This window comes from Pistacia vera, unplaced genomic scaffold (genome assembly GCF_008641045.1).
Source record: "Pistacia vera cultivar Batoury unplaced genomic scaffold, PisVer_v2 Contig190, whole genome shotgun sequence".
NCBI lineage: Eukaryota > Viridiplantae > Streptophyta > Magnoliopsida > Sapindales > Anacardiaceae > Pistacia > Pistacia vera.
Genome location: NW_022195991.1, coordinates 1202681 through 1227239, shown reverse-complemented (window position 1 = coordinate 1227239; position 24559 = coordinate 1202681). Strand labels below are relative to the sequence as shown.

Here is a 24559-nt window from a genome sequence, read left to right as displayed (position 1 = left end):
TGAAGGAATAATTTTGTTAGGTGAGAAATAGTATAAAAAGAGAGGCAAAGGGGCGGTGAAGGCATCAGAAAATAGATGGGAAAATAGGGGAGGTGGCTGACCCTCGAAGCTCAGCGGGGATGGAAACACTTCACTGTTAATTTCTTGTTTTTTTGTTTTATTGTGAATGAAGGGTTACTGATTCCTACTCTTGAATCAGTTTTAATCCACATCTTGTTAATATATAAAGCAGTTGCATTTCCAGTTCATTAATACTGTCATAATCCATTTCATTATCTTCATTTTTTGTCTGATTTAATTGCCTTAATATTGCTGTATTGCTTGAATTCGTGAGGTCCCCAAGAGTTAGCCATTTAATTATGTAAATCAAAGTGTGTTAACAACATTACACGAATGCCTGTAGCCCAAAAGCAGGCAAATCTATTCCTTTTATTAACCATGAAAAGTGTTCAAAACCTACAACAAATTTAAAAAAAAAAAAAAAGACTTTCCTTTCTGACAAAAATTACAATTTCAGTATAAGGAATGTAAGATCCCACGGGATTTGGGTTAGTGCTCCTTGAGGAGAAACAATGACTGTGTTGTGTGTATCCTAATTCATGAATTTTCGACAATTTGGCGCTTTACATAAACACGGGACTTTGGATTCATCAGGCTCATCAGGATCAAACAAGTAGTCATACCTGCCAAATACAATAACATAATCAATAAGAGTAGTGAAATTTCTCAATACAATTTTTGATAGAAGGGGAGAGAGAAATACGTTAGCTCGTCACCAGCAGATACACTAGTCTTGGCAATGAGGACAATCCGACTCTCATCATCACCCACACTCATAATCCTCGCATAGCAGTTGGGCATACACTGTATCAATAAAGGGAATTAGGGACCCATAATAAGATATGATAACTGGTAGAGAAACAAGTAGCTATCTCAGGGCTGGAGATTCATAGCAAGGAGGTGAAATCCTGCATTATATATTAACTTAAATATGCATAACTTACCGAATGATTGATTAAGCGAGCTATGTTCCCTTTATCAGTGGCATCAACAACTACCTCTTCACTGATCTTGAAAAGCTGCAAAATAAAAGCTTGCACATTTTATCTCATAAGAAATAAAGGGGCAGATGACAGAAAAATTGTTTGCTGTTTTATGATCATGTTATGTTTTCTCAAAGGTGCCAAAAGAGTGAACTCAGGGACTCATCTCAACATCAACACAACTTCTACATTTTAACTTAAAGAGAAAAACTTGCAGATTACAAGAGCATAGGAAAGTTAACTCACATAGCAGTCTTTTCCTTCTAATCTGTAGCGGACCTCTCTCAAGTCTGCAATACTGCGCCTCACCTGTTCACCACGATACTCAAGAACCTGAAAAAGACATGTGGCTGTTAATCTGTTTAAAGGAATCACATCAAAACAAATACAAGCATAAAAATAATCTGTGTTCCATTCACACAGTTTCTCGTAGCTAGGACCTCTGAAATGGCACATCAAATATGTTTTGGTAATGCTACTAACAAACAATAGAAGAATTCCAAGCCATTGGACCTTCACTGACACCATAGACCATGATAGAAACATGAGAAATTCATCCCAGAGAAAGTTTCCTTAGCAAACAAGCACTTGAAAAATGAAAAACATGCTTTTAAAAACCATAAATTGTTGACTCTTTTAATTCACACACCATTTCTCCTTCTTGAATATTTCTACGCGCAAAGAGGCCCCAGCCATGTATCCCAGATCTACCAAAGCAAACCCGGTCATTTTCGGTTCTCTGAAGAGGATGTGTATCCATAAAATAGTTAGAAAGACAGCTCAATGAGATAATAATTAAAGAGGTAAACGGATGAAGATAAATATTTGCCTGTAAGTGGTAAAGGCGTTCACGAAAAGAGGAAAAACTTTTAGGCTCCTCTACCACCTGTAAGAGGAAAAGAAAATGAGCAGAAAGCAGAAAACTACCATATTAATTTCTAGAAAATTCCAAATTTAAACAGCAAATGAATGAAACAAACAATCACATAAAACATAAAAGGGACAAGACATTTACTCTGAATGTGTTCAAACTTTGTATTGTGCATAAAGGATGATGGCAAGGTCCCATCACTTGGTGGGATGTGGCTTCTTCTTCTGCTCTCTAGCAAACAGAAACAAAATGAAGGTGAGAAGAAGAAACAGGTATACATACGTAGTCAAACAGATAAAACTTTCAATACATTACAAGTGTAACAACCCGGCCCACTGTCAAGATATTGGTACTCATGATTCATTTCTAAAGATGAAGTCCTAAGTTCCGAATCAAGAGGATGTGTATAAATACACAATATCTTGACAATGGACTGGGTTGTTACAATAAGACTCAAAAATGGTAGATGACTAAGCAATTAGCTAAGCATACAAAGATGAAAAAAAGTGAGAATTCATGAATAACACCACACAATTTTCATCATAAAAATAAGGATAACCACACTACATGAATATGATACCACACAAGTTCTATAATAGCCACAAGGATAAACCGCACTTCATGTATGATACATAATAGTTATTTCAGCACAATAGGGAAAACTAAATTAAGCTGCATGTTTTATTAGGATTGTCTTCTACTTGTAGATCTAGTTTGACATTCTAATGTCATCCATCAAAACAGATATTCATCCTCTGTTTGATTTAGATATTGACTAAAGAAAGAAAATCAACTTCATGTTCTACTCTCCTATCAGAAAAGCTTAAAGAATTTTCTACTCCCTTTTATTCCAATTAACCAACCAGAGACCTAAGATCATCTCTTAGTTGATCATAATCTGGCAACATCCACAGAACTCTTCCAAAAGGCAATTCCAAAATCAACCTCAAGACCCCAAAACCCTAAAAAATAAAAACTTAATAACAATATAAAGAGGAAAAAAGAAAACACAGAAGAACAAAACCCAGTAGCACCCTTTGGACATAATGTACAATACAATATAGAATATTTCTTAAACTAAAATATTCTTGGAACTGAGCCTCTGGATTCTATAATTGCATGATCATTCACCGAAAAGAGGGAAAAAAGAAAAAAGAGTAATATGCTTAAGCCTTAAACAGATATAAAAATGTTAGCTACCTTCTTATTATTATTCGATCTTTTAAATACACGGCACCTAGCAGCAGAGAATGGCTCAATCTCAGCAGATTCCACTGGAGAAACCTCTTCGAGCTTTACTCTGTTAGATGAAATAAGCCTTGAACCAGCCTTCTTCTTATTTTGAACAAGGTTTTTGGCAGAGAAGACGCCTAGAGGAGTTTGAATAATTAAAACAGTATCCGGATTTGGAGCCCTGCATCAAAAACAGAACCATGAAAATGAACATAGAAATAGATACACACATATATTTCCATGTAAATATGGCCCTTTCCAGAGCAGTGAAGGCAAACCTGTGATAAGCGCAATATGACACCATTTTTGTGATCTGTCTTCCATTTTTCTCCAAGGAGTGCAACTGCAATTTAAACAATATAGATGAATACAATGATTATTGAAAGATCAGCTAATTGATTTGACATTTGAGACAAACAGATGCATTCAGCAAGAGCTGTTGAAACCAAATTAAAAGTACACAAAAACTTAAGAAAAAATGAGGGGTTACAAATATACACTAAATAAGTAGTGCTTAATATTATTTTGTTGCAGATTAACAAATCCATCACATTATTGCTGCAGTATTACGGGCTTGTCCATACGTTAAATAATATATATCTTTTGTTTACGAAAAATTTTCATGTTGTTTCACATTTATTTCAACATTATTTCATTCTTTTAGTTATATATAACAACCATTACAATTAAGACTATAAGTGATTCAGCAAAAATAAAATGAAATAAAATAAAACAAAAAAGTACACTTGGAGACTAAAGAGAAAGAAACACAATTTCATTGACATGGGACCTCCATATAACCCTTCACAATATTGTCTAGTCTATACTGAGTTATCTTTCCATAATTTTTGTTAAGGGTCACATGAAATGAATAGCAGTCAATGGCTTCTATTTTCTTAGTAGATGGCTTTATTTCATCCCATTAGCATTTTAAACTTCAAGAAGATATTGCATACCAACAAAGCATCCACATCTATAAGTTCAAAAATAAAATAACACACCAAATGAACATGTCTTGATGTCCAGAAATGAGAAATATGATCATCAATACCTTCAAACCTTGAAAATTTTACAAAGGTAATGAACAAAACAATAGTTTCAAGCAACTATGACTAGAAACAAGAAGCACTGAGCAACCCACCTCCATCCGGTACCCAGCCCTTGATGCACACATTGCATGATAATAAGTAGAACACTTGCAACATTGTGTGCACGAGCCATGAATTTGTTTACAAATAACACAAATCTGAAACAAGATAATTCAGAATGCATTAGCTATATTAATCTACTCCATTCTCAAAAACTGCCAGCATCACAGCAAAGGCCATCTGACTCATATCTAAGAGACGGCAGTTACAAACATACATAGACTAGGGAAAAAGAAACTTTTAAACTTTCTTATATTTCTTTAAAAGATGATTAACAATATGATTTGGCTGCAGGCAAGCCCAGTTACTTTAAATTTACAAAAGAGCCTGAGCAGGCTCCATCAGAGAAAAGAATTTGATGTAATACTCAAAAAACTTTACCTTTACAAAAGAATTTGACGGAATACTTAAGATCCCAAGAGCAGGCTCCATCTTCTCATCACTTGCAAATGAGACTTCAGGTTGGAACCATGCGCAAGTCACATGAACCCACAACGTATCAACATCAGTTGGCTTTACAGCACCGCCTGATGAGAAAGAAAATACAGATGTAGAACCATAATAAGGTCACTGAACCCACTCAAAATAGAAAATTGCTTCAGTAATAATATCCACACAAAATGACAACTTTTTGGCAAAGAAGTTGTATAAAAGGAGTTCCAAAATCATCTTTAAGGGAGAATATGTACTTATTGCATAACTTCAATCGTTGTAAGTAATTCAGCAGTTATTACAGGCTCAACCCAGATGAGGGGAAATTGTAGGAAATGCAGAATATAGCTTATAGTGAAGATGTATGACACCACAAGAAACAGGTGCTTCATTAAAGACAACTTTATCTGGTATCATACTACACAGACATCAACAACCTAAACACACAACAAAAAAATTGATGACACATGAAATTCCAAAAATCTAATAGACTTACCTTTAACAGGACAAAGACAACACTCCCGCTTAATATCAGGTGTTTCACAGGCTTTGCAAACCCATGAAGTGAAATCCCGAACATTTCTTGCCCCATAGCATTCTTGATGTACTGCTATTTGACATCTGATAAACATATAAATACCAAAATATCATTAATATTACAAAAACTTTGAAAATACAAATATTAGAATCTGCTGCCAACAAAGACGACTTGCTTGCTCAGCAAATATGTTGGCGAACTATCTAAAGGAATAACCTTTGCTAAAACATCATTCTGTAAGACTATACTGTAAAAACGTGGCTGACAGCTCGCAAGCAAGTGTAAGTGCAATATGCCACAGTTAGAGTAATATAAAGCATGATGATGATAATGTGAAAGTGTCACTGTCAATACCATGCCAGATTATCTAATCTCAGTGCCATAAATCATCAATGTATTAGGTGCCCCTGAATGGTGCTAAATCACCATGAAATAAGACAAAACCCCCATTAAGAATACCTGTTGCAGATAATGATTTTGTTGTAGTCCCAATCTTCAACCCATCTGCATACAGCGCAGCGTTCTGTTGTCCATTTGGCATAAACAGGTTCATATTTCTCTGTGATAGAAGAAATAAGAGTTAATACAATCAACAAGAAGAAAACTTTGAACAGTGCAACAAAACAGAAAATACCCTTCTAATTTATCTATTTGTCAAATTTATATATTTTAAAGCCCAGAAGTACCTCGCAGAAAAGCCAGCAACTTCTGCTTCCGCTCTTTTATAGAGGGTCGCTTATGAGGTTTGACAGAAACCAGAGCACTTTCATGGAACTCTGCCAACTTCAACATCTGCAAGGTCAAACAAGAACTTATTTTATTCTTTTCCAGAATAAATTGGGGCTTTTTGCAAGGAAAAGAAGGGGCAGCCAGGCAGGAGCAAAATTTATACTGAGAATGCTCCAAAAATGGAACATGAGAGTTGAATGCCAGAGATATCTGTAGTTATCATGTTAATTTTCAACCTATTTTACATCCTGTGATCAGTAACCATTACAATGGATTTGCTTCACAGATCTTCAAAGATAGATACTATTTCAAGAATGATAAGAATTCACCTAAAAACCTTTATATGTAAAAACAAATAATAATAATAATAAGTTTGGTGCTTTTTTCAGGACTTCTTGGTGATTCAAATCAAAGGCACTAGACCAAGTTACACCACCACCATAGCATTAGGCCCCCATACTTAATGCAAAACACACATTATGGATTTACGAGAAATCAAATATATATAATTTTTTAACTGGAGATACCATACATGTCAAAAGATAGCACTGTCCATGACAGGGATCTTGATAGATCAATATTTTATAAGGGTCTAACCAAAAGACTATCCTCAAATGATACATATACCTCCAACATGTAGAATTTGACAACTACACCATCAGTCAAAAATATTTCGATATTATATAACATGATACCGCAACTTTGAACCTAAAGCTAACATTATTACATAAATCAATAATAACTATTAAAACAATTATTTTTTAGCACAGAAATGATTATGTCAACTAGCTATCCATCCACAATAAATTCAATTTCATATAATTGATCATTCCAAACATCTAGAGACATGAACTTGACCAAGTGATAATCAATGTGAATGAATTTAGAAATAAATAAAGAATTGCTGTACAAACCCATTGTTCTAGTGGTAGCATGGAACCTTTCACCCTAACGCTAATCCGCCAATTTCTCAATTTGGAACCTGTATGTCTTTCCCATTCACTGAGAGCTAGTTTTCCTGTTCCACAAGACCCACATTTGCATACAACTCTGAAACAGAAAATATAAAAGTGAACTTAGAACACACAGACTTTTCTAGGTAGGGCAGCTAAAGGCCCAAAAAGATAAACCAATCATTATAAGATACTAAAAGCCATTAAATTATTTTTTCCTTACGAGTGAAGACTTGGATAGTATATGCCTTCCACACCTGAGCAGAGAACAGTAACCTTATTGGGTAGTGCCAATTGATCATTGTTTTTGTTGCATCTGTATCAAAGACTCTACAATTTTCAGATATAGAATGGTAAAATAAAGCATCCAACTTCAGTCAGAATGCCACACAAAATTTTTCAGGAAAAATATACAAGATCATGGCTTATGGATCTACAATCATTAGATATCGATGCAAAGGAAAACAACCAACTTCAAACAAAAATCAGATCACATATTGCTGGGAAAGAGAATGAAATAAGATGATGAGTTCAAAAATAAATGTTAAATATAGATGACATAAATCACTTACTTGACTTTTGACTGCCATTTTTCCGAATCTGATAATTCGAAGTTAAATTTTGCTTTGCAAGCAGGGCAGTAATAATCAGTGCCCACCAGATCCTTTAGAAAAGAAAAAGAAAACCTAGTCAAGGGAGTCTGAATTCATGCGCTAATCTTGCAGGCAGAACATGACAGTTACACAATATTTATACACGATGAACGGACCTTAAAACGGCTGCCAGAAATTTTGTCACATGCAGCATGCACCCAAACTTTACAACCATCACAGCGCACCTAATCCAGTGAGAAGATACAAACAATAAATAAATAGAAATTTGCCATTCCATTCAAGAAAAAAGAAGAAGAAAAAACCACAACTCTAAACAGACAGTAGATTGCCTCACCCAACTCCCACTATCGGAATGGTTCCAAACTTTCTTGCATATGCCACAAAAATGTTTTGACTTTGTTAACTGGCATAACAATGCATATGGTTGTGAGAAAATACAAAAACTAAGCACAAAAACGACTTGAATCATAATATAGGCACATTATACTTTAATAAGGTAAGCAAGATGATAACACAGCTACTACATACCTTAGCACATGTTTTACATAAAAATTGGCCTCTAATAGTTGAAGCCTTCATTTTCTTATTTGATTTAAAAGGAAGGCTCATGCCACAGCCATCACAGGGTCTTGTATCTTTACTCTTTCCAAAAACACCCTGCATGGATAGAACTAAATTCAATTTAAAGATGCTAAGGCAGGAAATTATTTCATGAAAAACTGAATGCCACCCTCCAACTGGATCCTTAAATAATGGAGTAAACAAAGGTTTTAAACTATAGGGTAAAAACTGTAATGCCTACTATAGAAACGGAAACTCCTAAGTAGAAAGAAATAAATATTACATCTGATAGAAAAGAAGTATTTTTCTCAGATCCCAACCAATAAAATGTTCAAAGTTTTCTGGATGAAAAGATGTTTCAGATTTTTAGGACATTGCTTGATTTTACTCTCAAATACCAATTAGCCAACGCATGTTTCAGAAACTGATGACAGGAAAGAGAATAAAAATGTTATCTTAGCAGCTTTGTTCTTATTGAGCATTTGTAAGAAAACAAAATAGAAGAACATCTCTTAAATGACCCTCAAAATTTTGGTAGCACTATTCCTGAAACCAGACAGAGTTTATAGCACCATCATCACTTTAGTTTAGAATTCTACGATATAACGTCCAAGCAAGTTTGAGGTAACTATCATACATAGAAAAATTTTGTAATACAGGGTTGGCTGAGGTAAGTCAAGCGACTCCATAAATACAGTTACTAGAAGTTAAAAAGAATAAGGTCAAGAAAAAGACAACACTACATAGACACTTGCCTGGTTTGAAAAGGGATAGTCCAGATCCTGGTTTGAACCAGTAGCCTCTTGAACCCATCGAAGAGCGGATTCATCATAAGTAGGGTTCCCAGCTGCCATGTTTATATCATGCATCAACTTCTCTATAAACCCCTGATCTGCCAAAACAGCCTCCTCGAGTGCCATCTGGAAGTCACTGGGGTTGTAGTCAATCAATTCAGACTGCTCTTGGAACCTATATCAAGCAAATTCGCACCTAAGCACAAAACGACATAACCATAAATTAAAACGTTACATGAACCGACACTGCTGCCCACCTGTCCATGAAGTCTACAAATGGAAATATCATTCCTCGTTTGACCCAGGCATAATCCTGTTCATTGATCATTCAATGCACCACAATTAAAAGCCAAAATCTCCTAAACATATTAATAACATCATACAAACTCATAAACTGAAAAGGTTAAACATAAAAAGCAATACCCTTTGATCTTCATTCCCCGCATGCCCGAAAAACATCACACAAGCTGCATCGGGTATGCAAGACCTCAAAACCAGCTCTGGCGCTTGAGTCATTGGATCAATTACAATAGCCGGCCAATAAGGGTCATTCTTCCCTGACTTTGCCCACACTATGTCACACGAATAAAAATCCTCTGGCCCATATAACCCATCATCTTTTCTCTCACCATTCAAAAAAGCCTCCTCACTCGTTAAATCAACAATTTCCTCAGGTTGGCACTTGTCATTATCAACATCAACCAACTGTTGCTCGTGTAACGACGTCAAGGAACTTCGAGAACTTGAGTACTTCCTAATATCAAAACTCTTACTAAACCTAACTTCATCCCCCTCCTCTTCTTCACACAATGTACCATATCTACGACTCTTACACCCAACTTTATCTTCTTTCAATTTAGTCTTCACATTGTGACTATAACTCTTAGGTGTTTTAAAACTAAATTTTTCCTTTTTACATTCAGTTTCATCATCAAGACTATAATCACGCAAGCTAGTCTTACTCTCCTTCTTCCAATTCTCAATAACCGAATCATTAAACCGTGAAGGAAGTACCTGAACTCGCCCACGTGACGTTCTCACCAACGGCGGTCGTGAAACCTCCACTGTCCGCTTCTTCAATTTCCTCGAATCTGAGACCTTCGACTTCGACACCACCTCATCCGGAGAACAGGATACTTCAGTGCACCAAGACGCAGCAAATCCTTTCTCAGCCAGAGCACCGTTAAGAATTCCGTGAAAACTGACCGGAAGAATACCGGCAGCCACCTCACCAAGTAGATTAAGCGGATAGTAACCATTAGTTTTGCGTTTCTTCCTCTTTGCTGAGTTCTCATCGTCCTCTTTAGCCGAGACGCCGAGTTTACACCGTTTCAAACTCGGCATTTGAGATTTTAAGTTCCGCTTGATTATCATTCTCGAAACAAAACGATCAAACCAATCACCACATCAATCAAAAACCAAAAGGACCTCGCTTCTTCCCACTCCCCCGCAATTCCAAACCCTCAAAACCCCACTTCTACGAATTCGCAACGTAAACCCTAAATTCCAATCGGTTTGGCCTTCAACAGCAATAGAGAAATCCAAAAAAAACGACGCCAAGGAGACAATCTCTCTCAGTCAATCTCCAAAACAACCACACTAGAGCTGAATTGAAAAGGAGAAATCAAGATTGCGAGAATTTGAGGAGAAATAGATGGAATTTCAAAGATTCAGAGAGATCTGTTTCGTCGAGTCGACGAGCCTCTCCATCTAACTGCTTTAAAATAAAGAATAAAATAAAATTTAGACGATAATATTCAGTAAAAAATTAACTGAAATATATAGGGGTTTAATTAATAATTAATTTTTTGAGTTTTGTTTGTTTAATAGGCAAGTTTTTTAGAGAGAGAAAATAAGGGAGGAGTGACAGAGAGATGTTTGGGTCGGGCGTTATCTAAAATGGTGAGATGTGAATGAATATTTAAACATGTGATGGTTTCGGTTTTGGTAATGGGCTGTGGCTAATTTGCGCTATGTGTTGAATGCGCGCATTTCTTCTTCCTCTATCTCGTGTGTATTGGTGGATTGCTTTATTGTGTTGTGTTTCTTTTTTTTGGTTATGGATTTTGAAGTGTTGTGTTGGTGTGTGGTTGGTTCCAAGAAAGTTGGAAATATGAGAATTCGACATGTCGGGTTTTATTAGTGTTTTAAGGTTTGGACTATTTGATTTGGTGGTGAAATTTGTTGATTTAATGGAAGGAAAGATGATGTTTGTGAATTGTGACTTTGAGGTGGATTTGTGTGTTTATTATAAGTCTGCAAATTTGAATATGGCGAAGGTGGAGGGGGCCAAATTTTGTGCAATTTTTTGTATTTTTTTTGGTTTGGTGGGTGTGGGATTTTTTGCAATTTTGAGATAATTACGATATGGGTTTGGGGTTTAGATGTAGTGATTTTTGTGTTGAATTTTCTGCAAGATTTGGATATGGAAAGAAAGATGATGGCCACTGTGAACGAAGTTCAAATGAAAAGGTCGCTTTATATGAATATGAATTTGTTTTTTAATTTATTTTTTTATGAAGTATTGGCTATTATGTCCTTTTGCCATTATTGGGTAATTTTTTTTTTTTATATATATAATATGAACGGGATGATCTTGATGTTGTTTATGTAGTGAAAGATTTTCATTGTTTCCAATAGATCTTGACATAAATCCGATTCTTGGAAGAGATGTGCGATGGAATTAAGGAACTTCAACTATCATGATAAATTTGGGGGGGCTTTTTGATATATGGGTTTATGGATCTGTGTTACTCCCAAGTCTGGATATGATATGAAGAAGACAAATCGACAAAGCATTTGAAGAATACAGGAGTAGTCAGAATAGAATAGTGAAGAATCGACGTCTGTTCAAATTTTATGATGCTGGAATGATTGAAAGTAATTAGCTATTTCATAAATGGGTTTGTTTTGTTGAATTAATTTTATGGTGGATGTTCAGGGAAGAGAGAGAATGTGATTTGTTTGTTAAGTGGTACCACCTTTATTATGTGAATTTTTTGTTAGGTATTTTGGTAGATGGGTGGGTGTATTGTAATTTTGATGGCAGAAGCATAAGGGATTTTGTTTTTGAATACAGAGAAAGTCGAGCAAGAAGAAGGAAGAACTGTAGCATCTGTTGAAGAGGAAGAGGAAGAAGAAGAGTAATTAATGGGTTAAGTTGGGGTAAACAAAACGAGGCAGCCGGCCAACAAAATGGACTTCGTAAGTTTCAGACCTGAAAAAACAGCTGATTTGGGCGGTGAAATAGCCGGGAAGTAGTTGGTGTTGCCGAACATCGATCCATAAGTGGCACATATTTCCGTGGTTTTACTACTTCAACTTCTTGTTCATGTTGATATTTACCCTTTGGATACGTGTATTATATGATTTGTTATTTTAGTTGCATATAAAGTTTGGATGATGAAATCATGAAATGTTTTGATAGTGAAAGCATGTTTTTGGTTCTGCTTATGCTGAGAAGCAGAAGCAATGGAAGGAAGTGATTGCGAGTGAGATGAGTTTTCTACAAATTGGGTTTCAAATCTTTTAACATATGTTTAATGTTTATAATGTTAATGAATAAGAAAAGAATTTGGAAGAAGATAGAAATAATAGATGAAGGGAAGAAAGAGTATTCAAGGAGAAGAGAAGAAGATGGTTTGGTTTTGATTGACCAATGTTAAGATTTGATTATGCTGCAAACCACGATTTAGCCAATGAATCTGCAACTTGATTACCCAAAAATCTTCATTTATTTATGAGTAAACGACATTTTCCCACCCAAGGTTTGGAGAATCTAAAGTTCCCACCCCTGGTTTCATAAATTACAGATTCACACCCTTAAATTAACAGATAACTGTTTAATCTAACAGTTAAAAGGGTAAGATGGTCATTTCAAAGATGAAAATTTCAAAATAACCCTTCACTTCTCTAATTCACCGCACTAGTGATTTCAAGTCATTCCGACCTGTTTCCAGCACAATTGACCCCTCTTGACACCACTATTACAATCCCCTTAACCCCCACATCAAAACCCTTAACCTCCCCGCTTAATTAAACCCCCCAATCGTCGACCGTCGCTTTTAGTGTCAATCAACATTTCATCCAAATTATGGCAAGTCCCTACACCGAAAACCACCCCTAAGACCACCAATAGCATCGTCGGCTTCCCCCCACCAAAACCTCCAATATTTCCGACTGCAATTGCCCATCGATCGCTGTCGCCTCTCCCTTAAGTTTTTACATTTTTTTGCCCTTTTTCAGCCAAGAATCAGGCCAGATTCTTGGCTTGGCCGGGATCCTCTAGGGGTTATTTGAGAGAAATTTGAGATTAAGGGGTTATTTTGAGAAAAAAGTAATGGCATTAATTTAAGAGTGGGAATTTGCAATTTATGAAACCAGGGGTGGGAACTGAAGATTCGCCAAACCTTGGGTGGGAAAATGTTATTTACTCTTTATTTATTTAATACTTTGGAAGTGAATCATTGTATAATGAGACCAGCCCAATTGCAATCTTGTTGAAGAAATTTATAACAAGACAAATTAATTTGATTTGGCTTTAATACATGAAAGCAACAATAAGGGAGAAGAGACCAACCAATGAAGCAAGTCAATTAACTTAGACTTGTCTCCATCTCTTGGTTATTATAATTTTCCTCAATACAATTTTGATAGCAAGGGGAGAGAGAAATACGTTAGCTCGTCACCAGCAGATACACTAGTCTTGGCAATGAGGACAATCGACTCTCATCATCACCCACCATCAAATCCTCGCATAGCAGTTGGGCATACACTGTATCAATAAGGGAATAGACCCATAATAAGATATGATAACTGGTAGAGAAACAAGTAGCTATCTCAGGGCTGGAGATTCATAGCAAAGAGGTGAAATCCTGCATTATAATTAACTTAATATGCATAATTACCGAATGATTGATTAAGCGAGCATGTTCCTTTATCAGTGGCATCAACAACTACTCTTCACTGATCTTGAAAAGCTGCAAAATAAAAGCTTGCACATTTTATCTTAAGAAATAAAGGGGCAGATGACAGAAAAATTGTTTGCTGTTTTAGATCATGTTATGTTTTCTCAAAGGTGCCAAAAGAGTGAACTCAGGGACTCATCCAACATCAACACAACTTCTACATTTTAACTTAAAAGAAAAACTTGCAGATTACAAGAGCAGGAAAGTTAACTACATAGCAGTCTTTTCCTTCTAATCTGTAGCGAGCTCTCTCAAGTCTGCAATACTGGCCTCACCTGTTCACACGATACTCAGAACCTGAAAAAGACATGTGGGTGTAATCTGTTAAAGGAATCACATCAACAAATACAAGCATAAAAATAATCTGTGTTCCATTCACACAGTTTTCTGGTAGGGACCTTGAAATGGCACATAAATAGTTTGGTAATGCTACTAACACAAACAATAGAAGAATTCCAAGCCATTGGACCTTCACTGACACCATAGACCATGATAGAAACATGAGAAATTCATCCCAGAGAAAGTTTCCTTAGCAAACAAGCACTTGAAAAAGTGAAAAACATGCTTTAAAAACCATAAATTGTTGACTTTTTTAATTCACACACCATTTCTCCTTCTGAATATCTACGCGCAAAGAGGCCCCAGCATGTATCCCAGATCTACCAAAGCAAACCCGGTCTTTTCGGTTCTCTGAAGAGTGTGTATCATAAAATAGTTAGAAAGACAGCTCAATGAGATAATAATTAAAGAGGTAAAGAATGAGATAAATATTTGCCTGTAAGTGGTAAAGGCGTTCACGAAAAGAGGAAAAACTTAGGCTCCTCACACCTGTAAGAGAAAAGAAATGAGCAGAAAGCAGAAAACTACCATATTAATTTCTAGAAATTCCAAATTTAAACAGCAAATGAATGAAACAAACAATCCATAAAACATAAAAGGGACAAGACATATTACTCTGAATGTGTTCAAAATTGTATTGTGCTAAAGGATGATGGCAAGGTCCCATCACTTGGTGGGATGTGGCTTCTTCTGCTCTCTAGCAAACAGAAACAAAATGAAGGTGAGAAGAAGAAACAGGTATACATACGTAGTCAAACAGATAAAAATTTCAAACATTACAAGTGTAACAACCGGCCCACTGTCAAGATTGGTACTCATGATTCATTTCTAAAGTGAAGTCCTAAGTTCCGAATCAAGAGGATGTGTATAAATACACAATATCTTGACAATGGACTGGGTTTACAATAAGACTCAAAAATGGAAGATGACTAAAGCAATTAGCTAAGCATACAAAGATGAAAAAAAGTGAGAATTCATGAATAACACCACACAATTTCATAAAAATAAGGATAACCACACTACATGAATATGATACCACACAAGTTCTAAATAGCCCCAAGGATAAACCGCACTTCATGTATGATACATAATAGTTATTTCAGCACAATAGGGAAAACTAAATTAAGCTGCATGTTTATTAGGATTGTCTTCTACTTGTAGATCTAGTTTGACATTCTAATGTATCCATCAAAACAGTATTCATCCTCTGTTTGATTAGATATTGACTAAAGAAAGAAAATCAACTTCAAGTTCTACTCTCCTATCAGAAAAGCTAAAGATTTTCTAATCCCTTTTACTTCCAATTAACCACCAGGACACTAAGATCATCTCTTAGTTGATCATAATTTGGCAACAGCCACAGAACTTCTTCAAAAGGCAATTCCAAAATCAACCTCAAGACCCAAAACCTAAAAAATAAAAACTAATAACAATATAAAGAGGAAAAAAAAAAACATAGAAGAACCAAACCCAGTGACACCCTTCGGACATAAGTACAATACAATATAGAAATTTCTTAAACTAAATATCTTGGAACTGAGCCTCTGGATTCTATAATGCATGATCATTCACCGAAGAGGGAAAAAAGAAAAAAGAGTAATATGCTTAAGCCTTAAACAGATATAAAAATGTTAGCTACCTTCTTATATTATTCGATCTTTTAAATACACGGCACCTAGCAGCAGAGAATGGTCAATCTCAGCAGATTCCACTGGAGAAACCTCTTCGAGCTTTACTCTGTTAGATGAAATAAGCCTTGAACCAGCTTCTCTTATTTTGAACAGGTGTTTGCAAGAGAGACGCTAGAGGAGTTTGAATAATTAAAACAGTCCGGATTTGGAGCCCTGCATCAAAAACAGAACCATGAAAAAACATAGAAATAGATACACACTATATTTCCATGTAATATGGCCCTTTCCAGAGCAGTGAAGGCAAACCTGTGATAAGCGCAATATGACACCATTTTTGTGATCTGTCTTCCATTTTTCTCAAGGAGTGCAACTGCAATTTAAACAAAATAGAGAATACAATGATTATTGAAAGATCAGCAATTGATTGGACATTTGAGACAACAGATGCATTCAGCAAGAGCTGTTGAAACCAAATTAAAAGTACACAAAAACTTAAGAAAAAATGAGGGGTTACAAATATACACTAAATAAGTAGTGCTTAATATATTTTGTTGCAGATTAACAAATCCATCACATTATTGCTGCAGTATTAGGGCTTGTCCATACGTTAAATAATATATATCTTTGTTTACGAAAAATTTTCATGTTGTTTCACATTTATTTCAACATTATTTCATTCTTTAGTTATTATAACAACCATACAATTAAGACTTAAGTGATTCAGCAAAAATAAATGAAATAAAATAAACAAAAAAGTACACTTGGAGACTAAAGAGAAAGAAACACAATTTCATTGACATGGGACCTCCATATAACCTTCACATATTGTCTAGTCATACTGAGTGATCTTTCCATAATTTTTGTAAGGGTCACATGAAAGAATAGCAGTCCATGGCTTCTATTTTCTTAGTAGATGGCTTATTTATCCCATTAGCATAAACTTCAAGAAGATATTGCATACCAACAAAGCATCCACATCTATAAGTTCAAAAATAAAATAACACACCAATGAACATGTCTTGTGTCCAGAAATGAGAAATATGATCATCAATACCTTCAAACCTTGAAAATTTACAAAGGTAACGAACAAAACAATAGTTTCAAGCAACTATGACTAGAAACAAGAAGCACTGAGCAACCCCCCTCCATCGGTACCCAGCCCTTGATGCACCCATTGCATGATAATAAGTAGAACACTTGCAACATTGTGTGCACGAGCCATGAATTTGCTTACAAATAACACAAATCTGAAACAAAAAATAATCAGAATGCATTAGCTATATTAATCTACCATTTCAAAAACTGCCAGCATCACAGCAAAGGCCATCTGACTCATATCTAAGGGACGGCAGTTACAAACATACATAGACTAGGGAAAAAGAAACTTTTAAACTTTCTTATATTTCTTAAAAGATGATTAACAATATGATTTGGCTGCAGGCAAGCCCAGTACTTTAATTTACAAAGAGCCTGAGCAGGCTCCATCAGAGAAAAGAATTTGATGTAATACTCAAAAAACTTTACCTTACAAAGAATTTGACGGAATACTTAAGATCCCAAGAGCAGGCTCCATCTTCTCATCACTTGCAAATGAGACTTCAGGTTGGAACCATGCGCAAGTCACATGAACCACAACGTATCAACATCAGTTGGCTTTACAGCACCGCCTGATGAGGAAGAAATACAGTGTAGAACCATAATAAGGTCACTGACCACTCAAAATAGAAAATGCTTCAGTAATAAATCCACACAAAATGACAACTTTGGCAAAGAAGTTGTATAAAAGAGTTCCAAAATCATCTTTAAGGGAGAATATGTACTTATGCATAACTCAATCGTTGTAAGTAATTCAGCAGTTATACAGGCTCAACCCAGAGTGAGGGAAATTGTAGGAAATGCAGAATATAGCTTATAGTGAAGATGTATGACACCACAAGAAACAGGTGCTTCATTAAAGACAACTTTATCTGGTATCATACTACACAGACATCAACAACCTAAACACACAACAAAAAAATTGAGACACATGAAATTCCAAAAATCAATAGACTTACCTTTAACAGGACAAAGACAACACTCCGCTTAATATCAGGTGTTTCACAGGCTTTGCAAAAAATGAAGTGAAATCGAACATTTCTTGCCCCATAGCATTCTTGATGTACTGCTATTTGACATCTGATAACATATAAATACCAAAATATCATTAATATTACAAAAACTTTGAAAATAAATATTAGAATCTGCTGCCAACAAAGACGACTTGCTTGCTCAGCAAATATGTTGGCGAACTATCTAAAGGAAAACCTTTGCTAAAACATCATTCTGTAAGACTATACTGTAAAAATGTGGCTGACAGCTCGCAAGCAGGTGTAAGGCAATATGCACAGTTGAGTAATATAAAGCATGATGTGATAATGTGAAAGTGTCACTGCAATACCATGCCAGATTATCTAATCTCAGTGCAAAATCAATCAATGTATTAGGTGCCCCTGAATGGTGCTAATCACCGAAATAAGACAAAAACCCCATTAAGAATACCTGTTGCAGATAATGATTTTGTTGTAGTCCCAATCTTCAACCCATCTGCATACAGCGCAGCGGTCTGTTGTCATTTGGCATAAACAGGTTCATATTTCTCTGTGATAGCAGAAATAAGAGTTAATACAATCAACAACAAGAAAACTTTGACCAGTGCAACAAAACAGAAAATAACATCTATTATCTATTTGTCAAATTATATTATTTTAAAGCCCGAAGTACCTCGCAGAAAAGCCAGCAACTTGCTTCCGCTCTTTAAGAGGGTCGCTGTGAGGTTTGGACAGAAACCAGAGCATTTTCATGGAACTCTGCCAACTTCAAAATCTGCAGACAAACAAGAACTTATTTATTCTTTTCAGAATAAATTGGGGCTTTTGCAAGGAAAGAAGGGGCAGCCGGCAGGAGCAAAATTTATACTGAGAATGCTCCAAAAATGGAACATGAGAGTGAATGCCAGAGATATCTGTAGTTATCATGTAATTTTAACCTATTTTACATCCTGTGATCAGTAACCATTACATGGATTTGCTTCACAGATCTTCAAAGATAGATACTATTTCAAGATGATAAGAATTCACCTAAAAACCTTTATATGTAAAAACAAATATAATAATAATAAGTTTGGTGCTTTTTTCAGGACTTCTTGGTGATTCAAATCAAAGGCACTAGACAAGTTACACCACCACCATAGCATTAGGCCCCATACTTAATGCAAAAAACACATTATGGATTTACGAGAAATCAATATATATAATTTTTTAACTGGAGATACCATACATGTCAAAAGATAGCACTGTCCATGACAGGGATCTTGATAGATCAATATTTTATAAGGGTCTAACCAAAAGACATCCCAAATGATACATATACCTCCAACATGTAGAATTTGAAAACTACACCATCAGTCAAAAATATTTCGATATTATATAACATGATACGAAATTGAACCTAAAGCTAAATCATTCATAAATCAATAATAACTTTAAAACAATTATTTTTAGCACAGAAATGATTATGTCAACTAGCTATCCATCCACATAAAATTCAATTCTATAATTGATCATCAAACATCTAGAGACATGAACTTGACCAAGTGATAATCAATGTGAATGAATTTAGAAATAAATAAAGAATTGCTGTACAAACCCATTGTTCTAGTGGTAGCATGGAACCTTCACCCTAACGCTAACGCCCAATTTCTCAATTTGGAACCTGTATGTCTTTCCATTCACTGAGAGCTAGTTTTGTTCCACAAGACCCACATTTGCATACAACTCTGAAACAGAAATATAAAAGTGAACTTAGAACACACAGACTTTTCTAGGTAGGGAGCTAAAGGCCCAAAAAGATAAAACAATCATATAAGATACTAAAAGCCATTAAATTATTTTTTCCACGAGTGAAGACTTGGATAGTATATGCCTTCCACACCTGAGCAGAGAACAGTAACCTTATTGGGTAGTGCCAATGATCATTGTTTTGTTGCATCTGTATCAAAGACTCTACAATTTTCAGATATAGAATGGTAAAATAAAGCATCCAACTTCAGTCAGAATGCCACACAAAATTTTTCAGGAAAATATACAAGATATGGCTTATGGATCTACACATCTAGATATCGATGCAAAGGAAAACAACCAACTTCAAACAAAAATCAGATCACATATTGCTGGGAAAGAGATGAAATAAGATGATGAGTTCAAAAATAAATGTTAAATATAGAGACATAAATCACTTACTTGATTTGACTGCCATTTCGCAATCTGATAATCGAAGTTAAATTTTGCTTTGCAAGCAGGGCAGTAATAATCAGTGCCCACCAGATCCTTTAGAAAAGAAAAGAAAAACCTAGTCAAGGGAGTCGAATCATGCGCTAATCTTGCAGGCAGAACATGACAGTTACACAATATTTATACACGATGAACGGACCTTAAAACGGCTGCCAGAAATTTTGTCACATGCAGCATGCACCCAAATTTACAACCATCACAGCGACCTAATCCAGTGAGAAGATACAAACAATAATAAAATAGAAATTTGCCATTCCATTCAAGAAGAAAAGAAGAAAGAAAAAAACTACAACTCTAAACAGACAGTAGATTGCCTCACCCAACTCCCACTATCGGAATGGTTCCAACTTTCTTGCATATGCCACAAAAAAGTTTTGACTTTGTTAACTGGCATAACAATGCATATGGTTGTGAGAAAATACAAAAACTAAGCACAAAAACGACTGAATCATAATATAGGCACATTATACTTTAATAAGGTAAGCAAGATGATAACACAGCTTACATACCTTAGACATGTTTACATAAAAATTGGCCTCAATAGTTGAAGCCTTCATTTTCTATTTGTTTAAAAGAGACTCATGCCACAGCCATCACAGGGTCTTGTATCTTTACTCTTTCCAAAAAAACCCTGCGGATAGAACTAAATTCAATTAAAGATGCTAAGGCAGGAATTATTTCATGAAAAACTGAATGCCACCCTCCAACTGGACATTTAATAATGGAGTAAACAAAGGTTTTAAATATAGGGTAAAAACTGTAATGCTTACTATAGAAACGGAACCTCCTAAGTAGAAAGAAATAATATTAGATCTGATAGAAAAGAAGTATTTTTCTCAGATCCCAACCAATAAAATGTTCAAAGTTTTCGGATGAAAAGATGTTTCAGATTTTAGGACTGCTTGATTTTACTCTCAAATAACAATTAGCCAACGTGTTCAGAAACTGACGACAGAAAAGAGAAATGAAATGTTATCTTAGCAGCTTTGTTCATTGGCATTTGTAAGAAAACAAAATAGAAGAACTCTCTAAATGACCTCAAAATTTTGGTAGCACTATTCCGAAACCAGACAGAGTTTATAGCACCATCATCACTTTAGTTTAGAATCTACGATATAACGTCCAAGCAAGTTTGAGGTAACTATCATACATAGAAAAATTTTGTAATACAGGGTGGCTGAGGTAAGTCAAGCGAATCCATAAATACAGTTACTAGAAGTTAAAAAGAATAAGGTCAAGAAAAAGACAACACTACATAGACACTTGCCTGGTTTGAAAAGGGATAGTCCAGATCTGGTTTGAACCAGTAGCCTCTTGAACCCATCGAAGAGGGATTCATATAAGTAGGGTCAGCTGCCATGTTTATATCATGCATCAACTTCTCTATAAACCCCTGATCTGCAAAACAGCTCCTCGAGTGCATCTGGAAGTCACTGGGGTGTAGCAATCAATCAATGTCAGATGCTCTTGGAACCTATATCAAGCAAATTCGCACCTAAGCACAAAACGACAACCATAAATTAAAACGTTACATGAACCGACACTGCTGCCCACCTGTCCATGAAGTCTACAAATGGAAATATCATTCCTCGTTGACCCAGGCATAATCCTGTTCATTGATCATTCAATGCACCACATTAAAAAGCCAAAACTCCTAAACATAGTAAACATCATACAAACTCATAAACTGAAAAGGTTAAACATAAAAGAAACATAACCTTTGATTTCATTCCCCGCATGCGAAAAACATCACAAAGCTGCATGGGTAGCAAGACCTCAAAACCAGCTCTGGCGCTTGAGTCATTGGATCAATTACAATAGCCGGCCAATAAGGGTCATTCTTCCCTGACTTTGCCCAACCTATGTCACACGAATAAAAATCCTCTGGCCCATATAACCCATCATTTTCTCTCACCATTCAAAAAGCCTCCTCGCTCGTTAAATCAACAATTTCCTCAGGTTGGCTTGTCATTATCAACATCAACCAACTGTTGCTCGTGTAACGACGTCAAGGAACTTCGAGAACTTGAGTACTTCTAATATCAAAACTTTACTAACCCAACCATCCCCCTCTCTTCACACAAGTACCATATCTACGACTCTTACACCCAATTTATCTTCTTTCAATTTAGTCTTCACATTGTGACTATAACTCTTAGGCGTTTTAAAACTAAATTTTTCTTTTTACATTCAGTTTCATCATCAAGACTATAATCACGCAAGCTAGTCTTACTCTCTTCTTCCAATTCTCAATAACCGAATCATTAAACGTGAAGGAAGTACCTGAACTCGCCCACGTGACGTTCTCACCAACGGCGGCCGTGAAACCCACTGTCCGCTTCTTCAATTTCCTCGAACTCGAGACCTTCGACTCGACACCACCTCATCCGGAGAACAGGATACTTCAGTGCACCAAGACGCAGCAAATCCTTCTCAGCCAGAGCACCGCTAGAATTCCGTGAAAACTGACCGGAAGAATACGGCAGCCACCTCACAAGTAGATTAAGCGGATAGTAACCATTAGTTTTGCGTTTCTTCCTCCGCTGAGTTCTCATCGTCCTCTTTAGCCGAGACGCCGAGTTTACACCGTTTCAAACTCGCATTGAGATTTTAAGTTCCGCTGATATCATTCTGGAAACAAAACGATCAAACCAATCACCCCATCAATCAAAAACCAAAAGGACCTCGCTCTTCGACTCCCCCGCAATTCCAAACCCTCAAAACCCCAATTCTACGAATTCGCAAGTAAACCCTAAATTCCAATCGGTTTGGCCTTCAACAGCATAGAGAAATCCAAAAAAAACGACGCCAAGGAGACAATCTTCTCAGTCAATCTCCAAAACAACCACACTAGAGCTGAATTGAAAAGGAGAAATCAGATTGCGAGAATTTGAGGAGAAATAGATGGAATTTCAAAGATCAGAGAGATCTGTTTCGTCGAGTCGACGAGCTCTCCATCTAACTGCTTTAAAATAAAGAAATAAAATTTAGACGATAATATTCAGTAAAAAATTAACTGAAATATTTAGGGGTTTAATTAATAATTAATTTTTGAGTTTTGTTTGTTAATAGGCAAGTTTTTTAGAGAGAGAAAATAAGGGAGGAGTGACAGAGAGATTTGGGTCGGGCGTTATCTAAAATGGTGAGATGTGAATGAATATTTAAACATGTGATGGTTTCGATTTTGGTAATGGGCTGTGGCTAATTTGCGCTATTGTGAATGCGCGCATTTCTTCTTCTCTATCTCGTGTGATTGGTGGATTGCTTTAATGTGTTGTGTTTCTTTTTTTGGTATGGATTTTGAAGTGTTGTGTTGGTGTGTGGTTGGTTCCAAGAAAGTTGGAATATGAGAATTCGAATGTCGGGTTTACAACCCAATTACCTTACCTGCTACATTATGACAGGTTACTCCTTCCCATAAGCAGCAATCTCTACCCTTCACCTGTAACACCAAGGCCCATAGTCGACTTAACACTGTCAAAATATTGTCTATTTTCGGTTTTGTTTTTTGACCCAAACACCCTTGGTCAAGCCCAAAACACATCTTGACATTTGGGTCCTTCCTAAGCAATGTGGGATGTCTCATCACCCAAGAGAGTGTCTTAGGATTACAATGATGTTTAACAGAAGAAGACACATTAACATCAAATGCATTGGTGTTGTTAAATTGGAGCAAGACAATACTCTCTTTGGGGTTGCAAATAATTGTTGAATTAACTTCAAAGCCAGCATGCAAGAAGGAGAAGAAGAGACAGTGAACTTGATAATGAAATTTGAATTCCATAATTCTCTCTCTGAAATATCAAAAGGAGATGAGAATCATATATATATATATGTTATTTATTAGTCTTATCCATATTATTAACAGGACAGTTGTGTCTCCATTGCCAAGTAATATCACGAGTTTGAACGCTAGAATCCTTTATGCATATACATGAACAATAACGATAACATGGTGCAATTGCAAGTCTGCGAAGACCCACTATCAAACCTTTTGACTCTCATCTAAACACTTTATTAATATTGCATTTACACCACCAGAGTACTTTTCGACTGTCAGTAAGAATGTGATAAAAAAGATTGGGTTAGTGATTGAGACCATTAGATATGTGGTATACAATAAGAAATCCAAGAGAAGCAAGTAGGAGATTAGGTAGGGGATTTTGTGCGTAACAAGAAGATTCCAACGGATGAGGTGTTAGGGTGAGGTGCTAAAAAATCAGTTTTGGGATGGACAGATGGCCGCAAGATATGGGATGAAGGAATAATTTTGTTCGGTGAGAAATAGTATAAAAAGAGAGGCAAAGGGGCGCTGAAGGCATCAGAAAATAGATGGGAAAATAGGGGAGGTGGCTGACCCTCGAAGCTCAGCGGGGAT

General features: G+C 36.0%; 1 protein-coding gene and 1 pseudogene across 2 annotated transcripts; both read right to left on the bottom strand.

Moving 5' to 3' along the window:
- Window positions 1-433: 433 nt before the first annotated feature.
- LOC116127265 (histone-lysine N-methyltransferase ATX5-like) lies at window positions 434-10688 on the bottom strand. 2 transcript variants are annotated; one of them, XM_031412914.1, is made up of 23 exons: window positions 9340-10688; window positions 9174-9229; window positions 8878-9091; window positions 8090-8218; window positions 7896-7964; window positions 7717-7785; window positions 7520-7611; window positions 7171-7263; window positions 6909-7044; window positions 5952-6057; window positions 5725-5824; window positions 5224-5348; window positions 4677-4822; window positions 4289-4393; window positions 3426-3490; window positions 3115-3328; window positions 2059-2145; window positions 1873-1929; window positions 1693-1782; window positions 1290-1376; window positions 1005-1079; window positions 764-864; window positions 434-683 (listed from the first exon to the last, which is right to left on the bottom strand). In XM_031412914.1, exons 1-23 carry the CDS (start codon window positions 10288-10290, stop codon window positions 593-595), a joined length of 3258 nt encoding a protein of 1085 aa, XP_031268774.1. In that variant the 5' UTR covers window positions 10291-10688; the 3' UTR covers window positions 434-592. The 2 variants fall into 2 exon arrangements, 1 of the variants encoding a protein (XP_031268774.1); XR_004127596.1 differs by lacking the exons at window positions 434-683; window positions 764-864; window positions 1005-1079; window positions 1290-1376 and having other exon boundaries at window positions 1698-1782; window positions 2059-2138.
- A 2962-nt stretch (window positions 10689-13650) lies between these two features.
- LOC116127313 lies at window positions 13651-23965 on the bottom strand (annotated as a pseudogene).
- Between the last annotated feature and the right edge of the window lie 594 nt (window positions 23966-24559).

What these genes read in the sequence shown, in the direction of transcription:
- LOC116127265 (XM_031412914.1), bottom strand. Translation starts at nt 10,290, where the DNA reads ATGATAATCAAGCGGAACTTAAAATCTCAAATGCCGAGTTTGAAACGG. An exon ending in TCATATTGCGCTTATCACAG is followed by an intron (nt 3,329 to 3,425) that starts GTTTGCCTTCAC and finishes TTTTTGATGCAG; the next exon opens with GGCTCCAAATCCGGATACTG. An exon ending in TCTGCTGGTGACGAGCTAAC is followed by an intron (nt 684 to 763) that starts GTATTTCTCTCT and finishes TGTATTTGGCAG; the next exon opens with GTATGACTACTTGTTTGATC.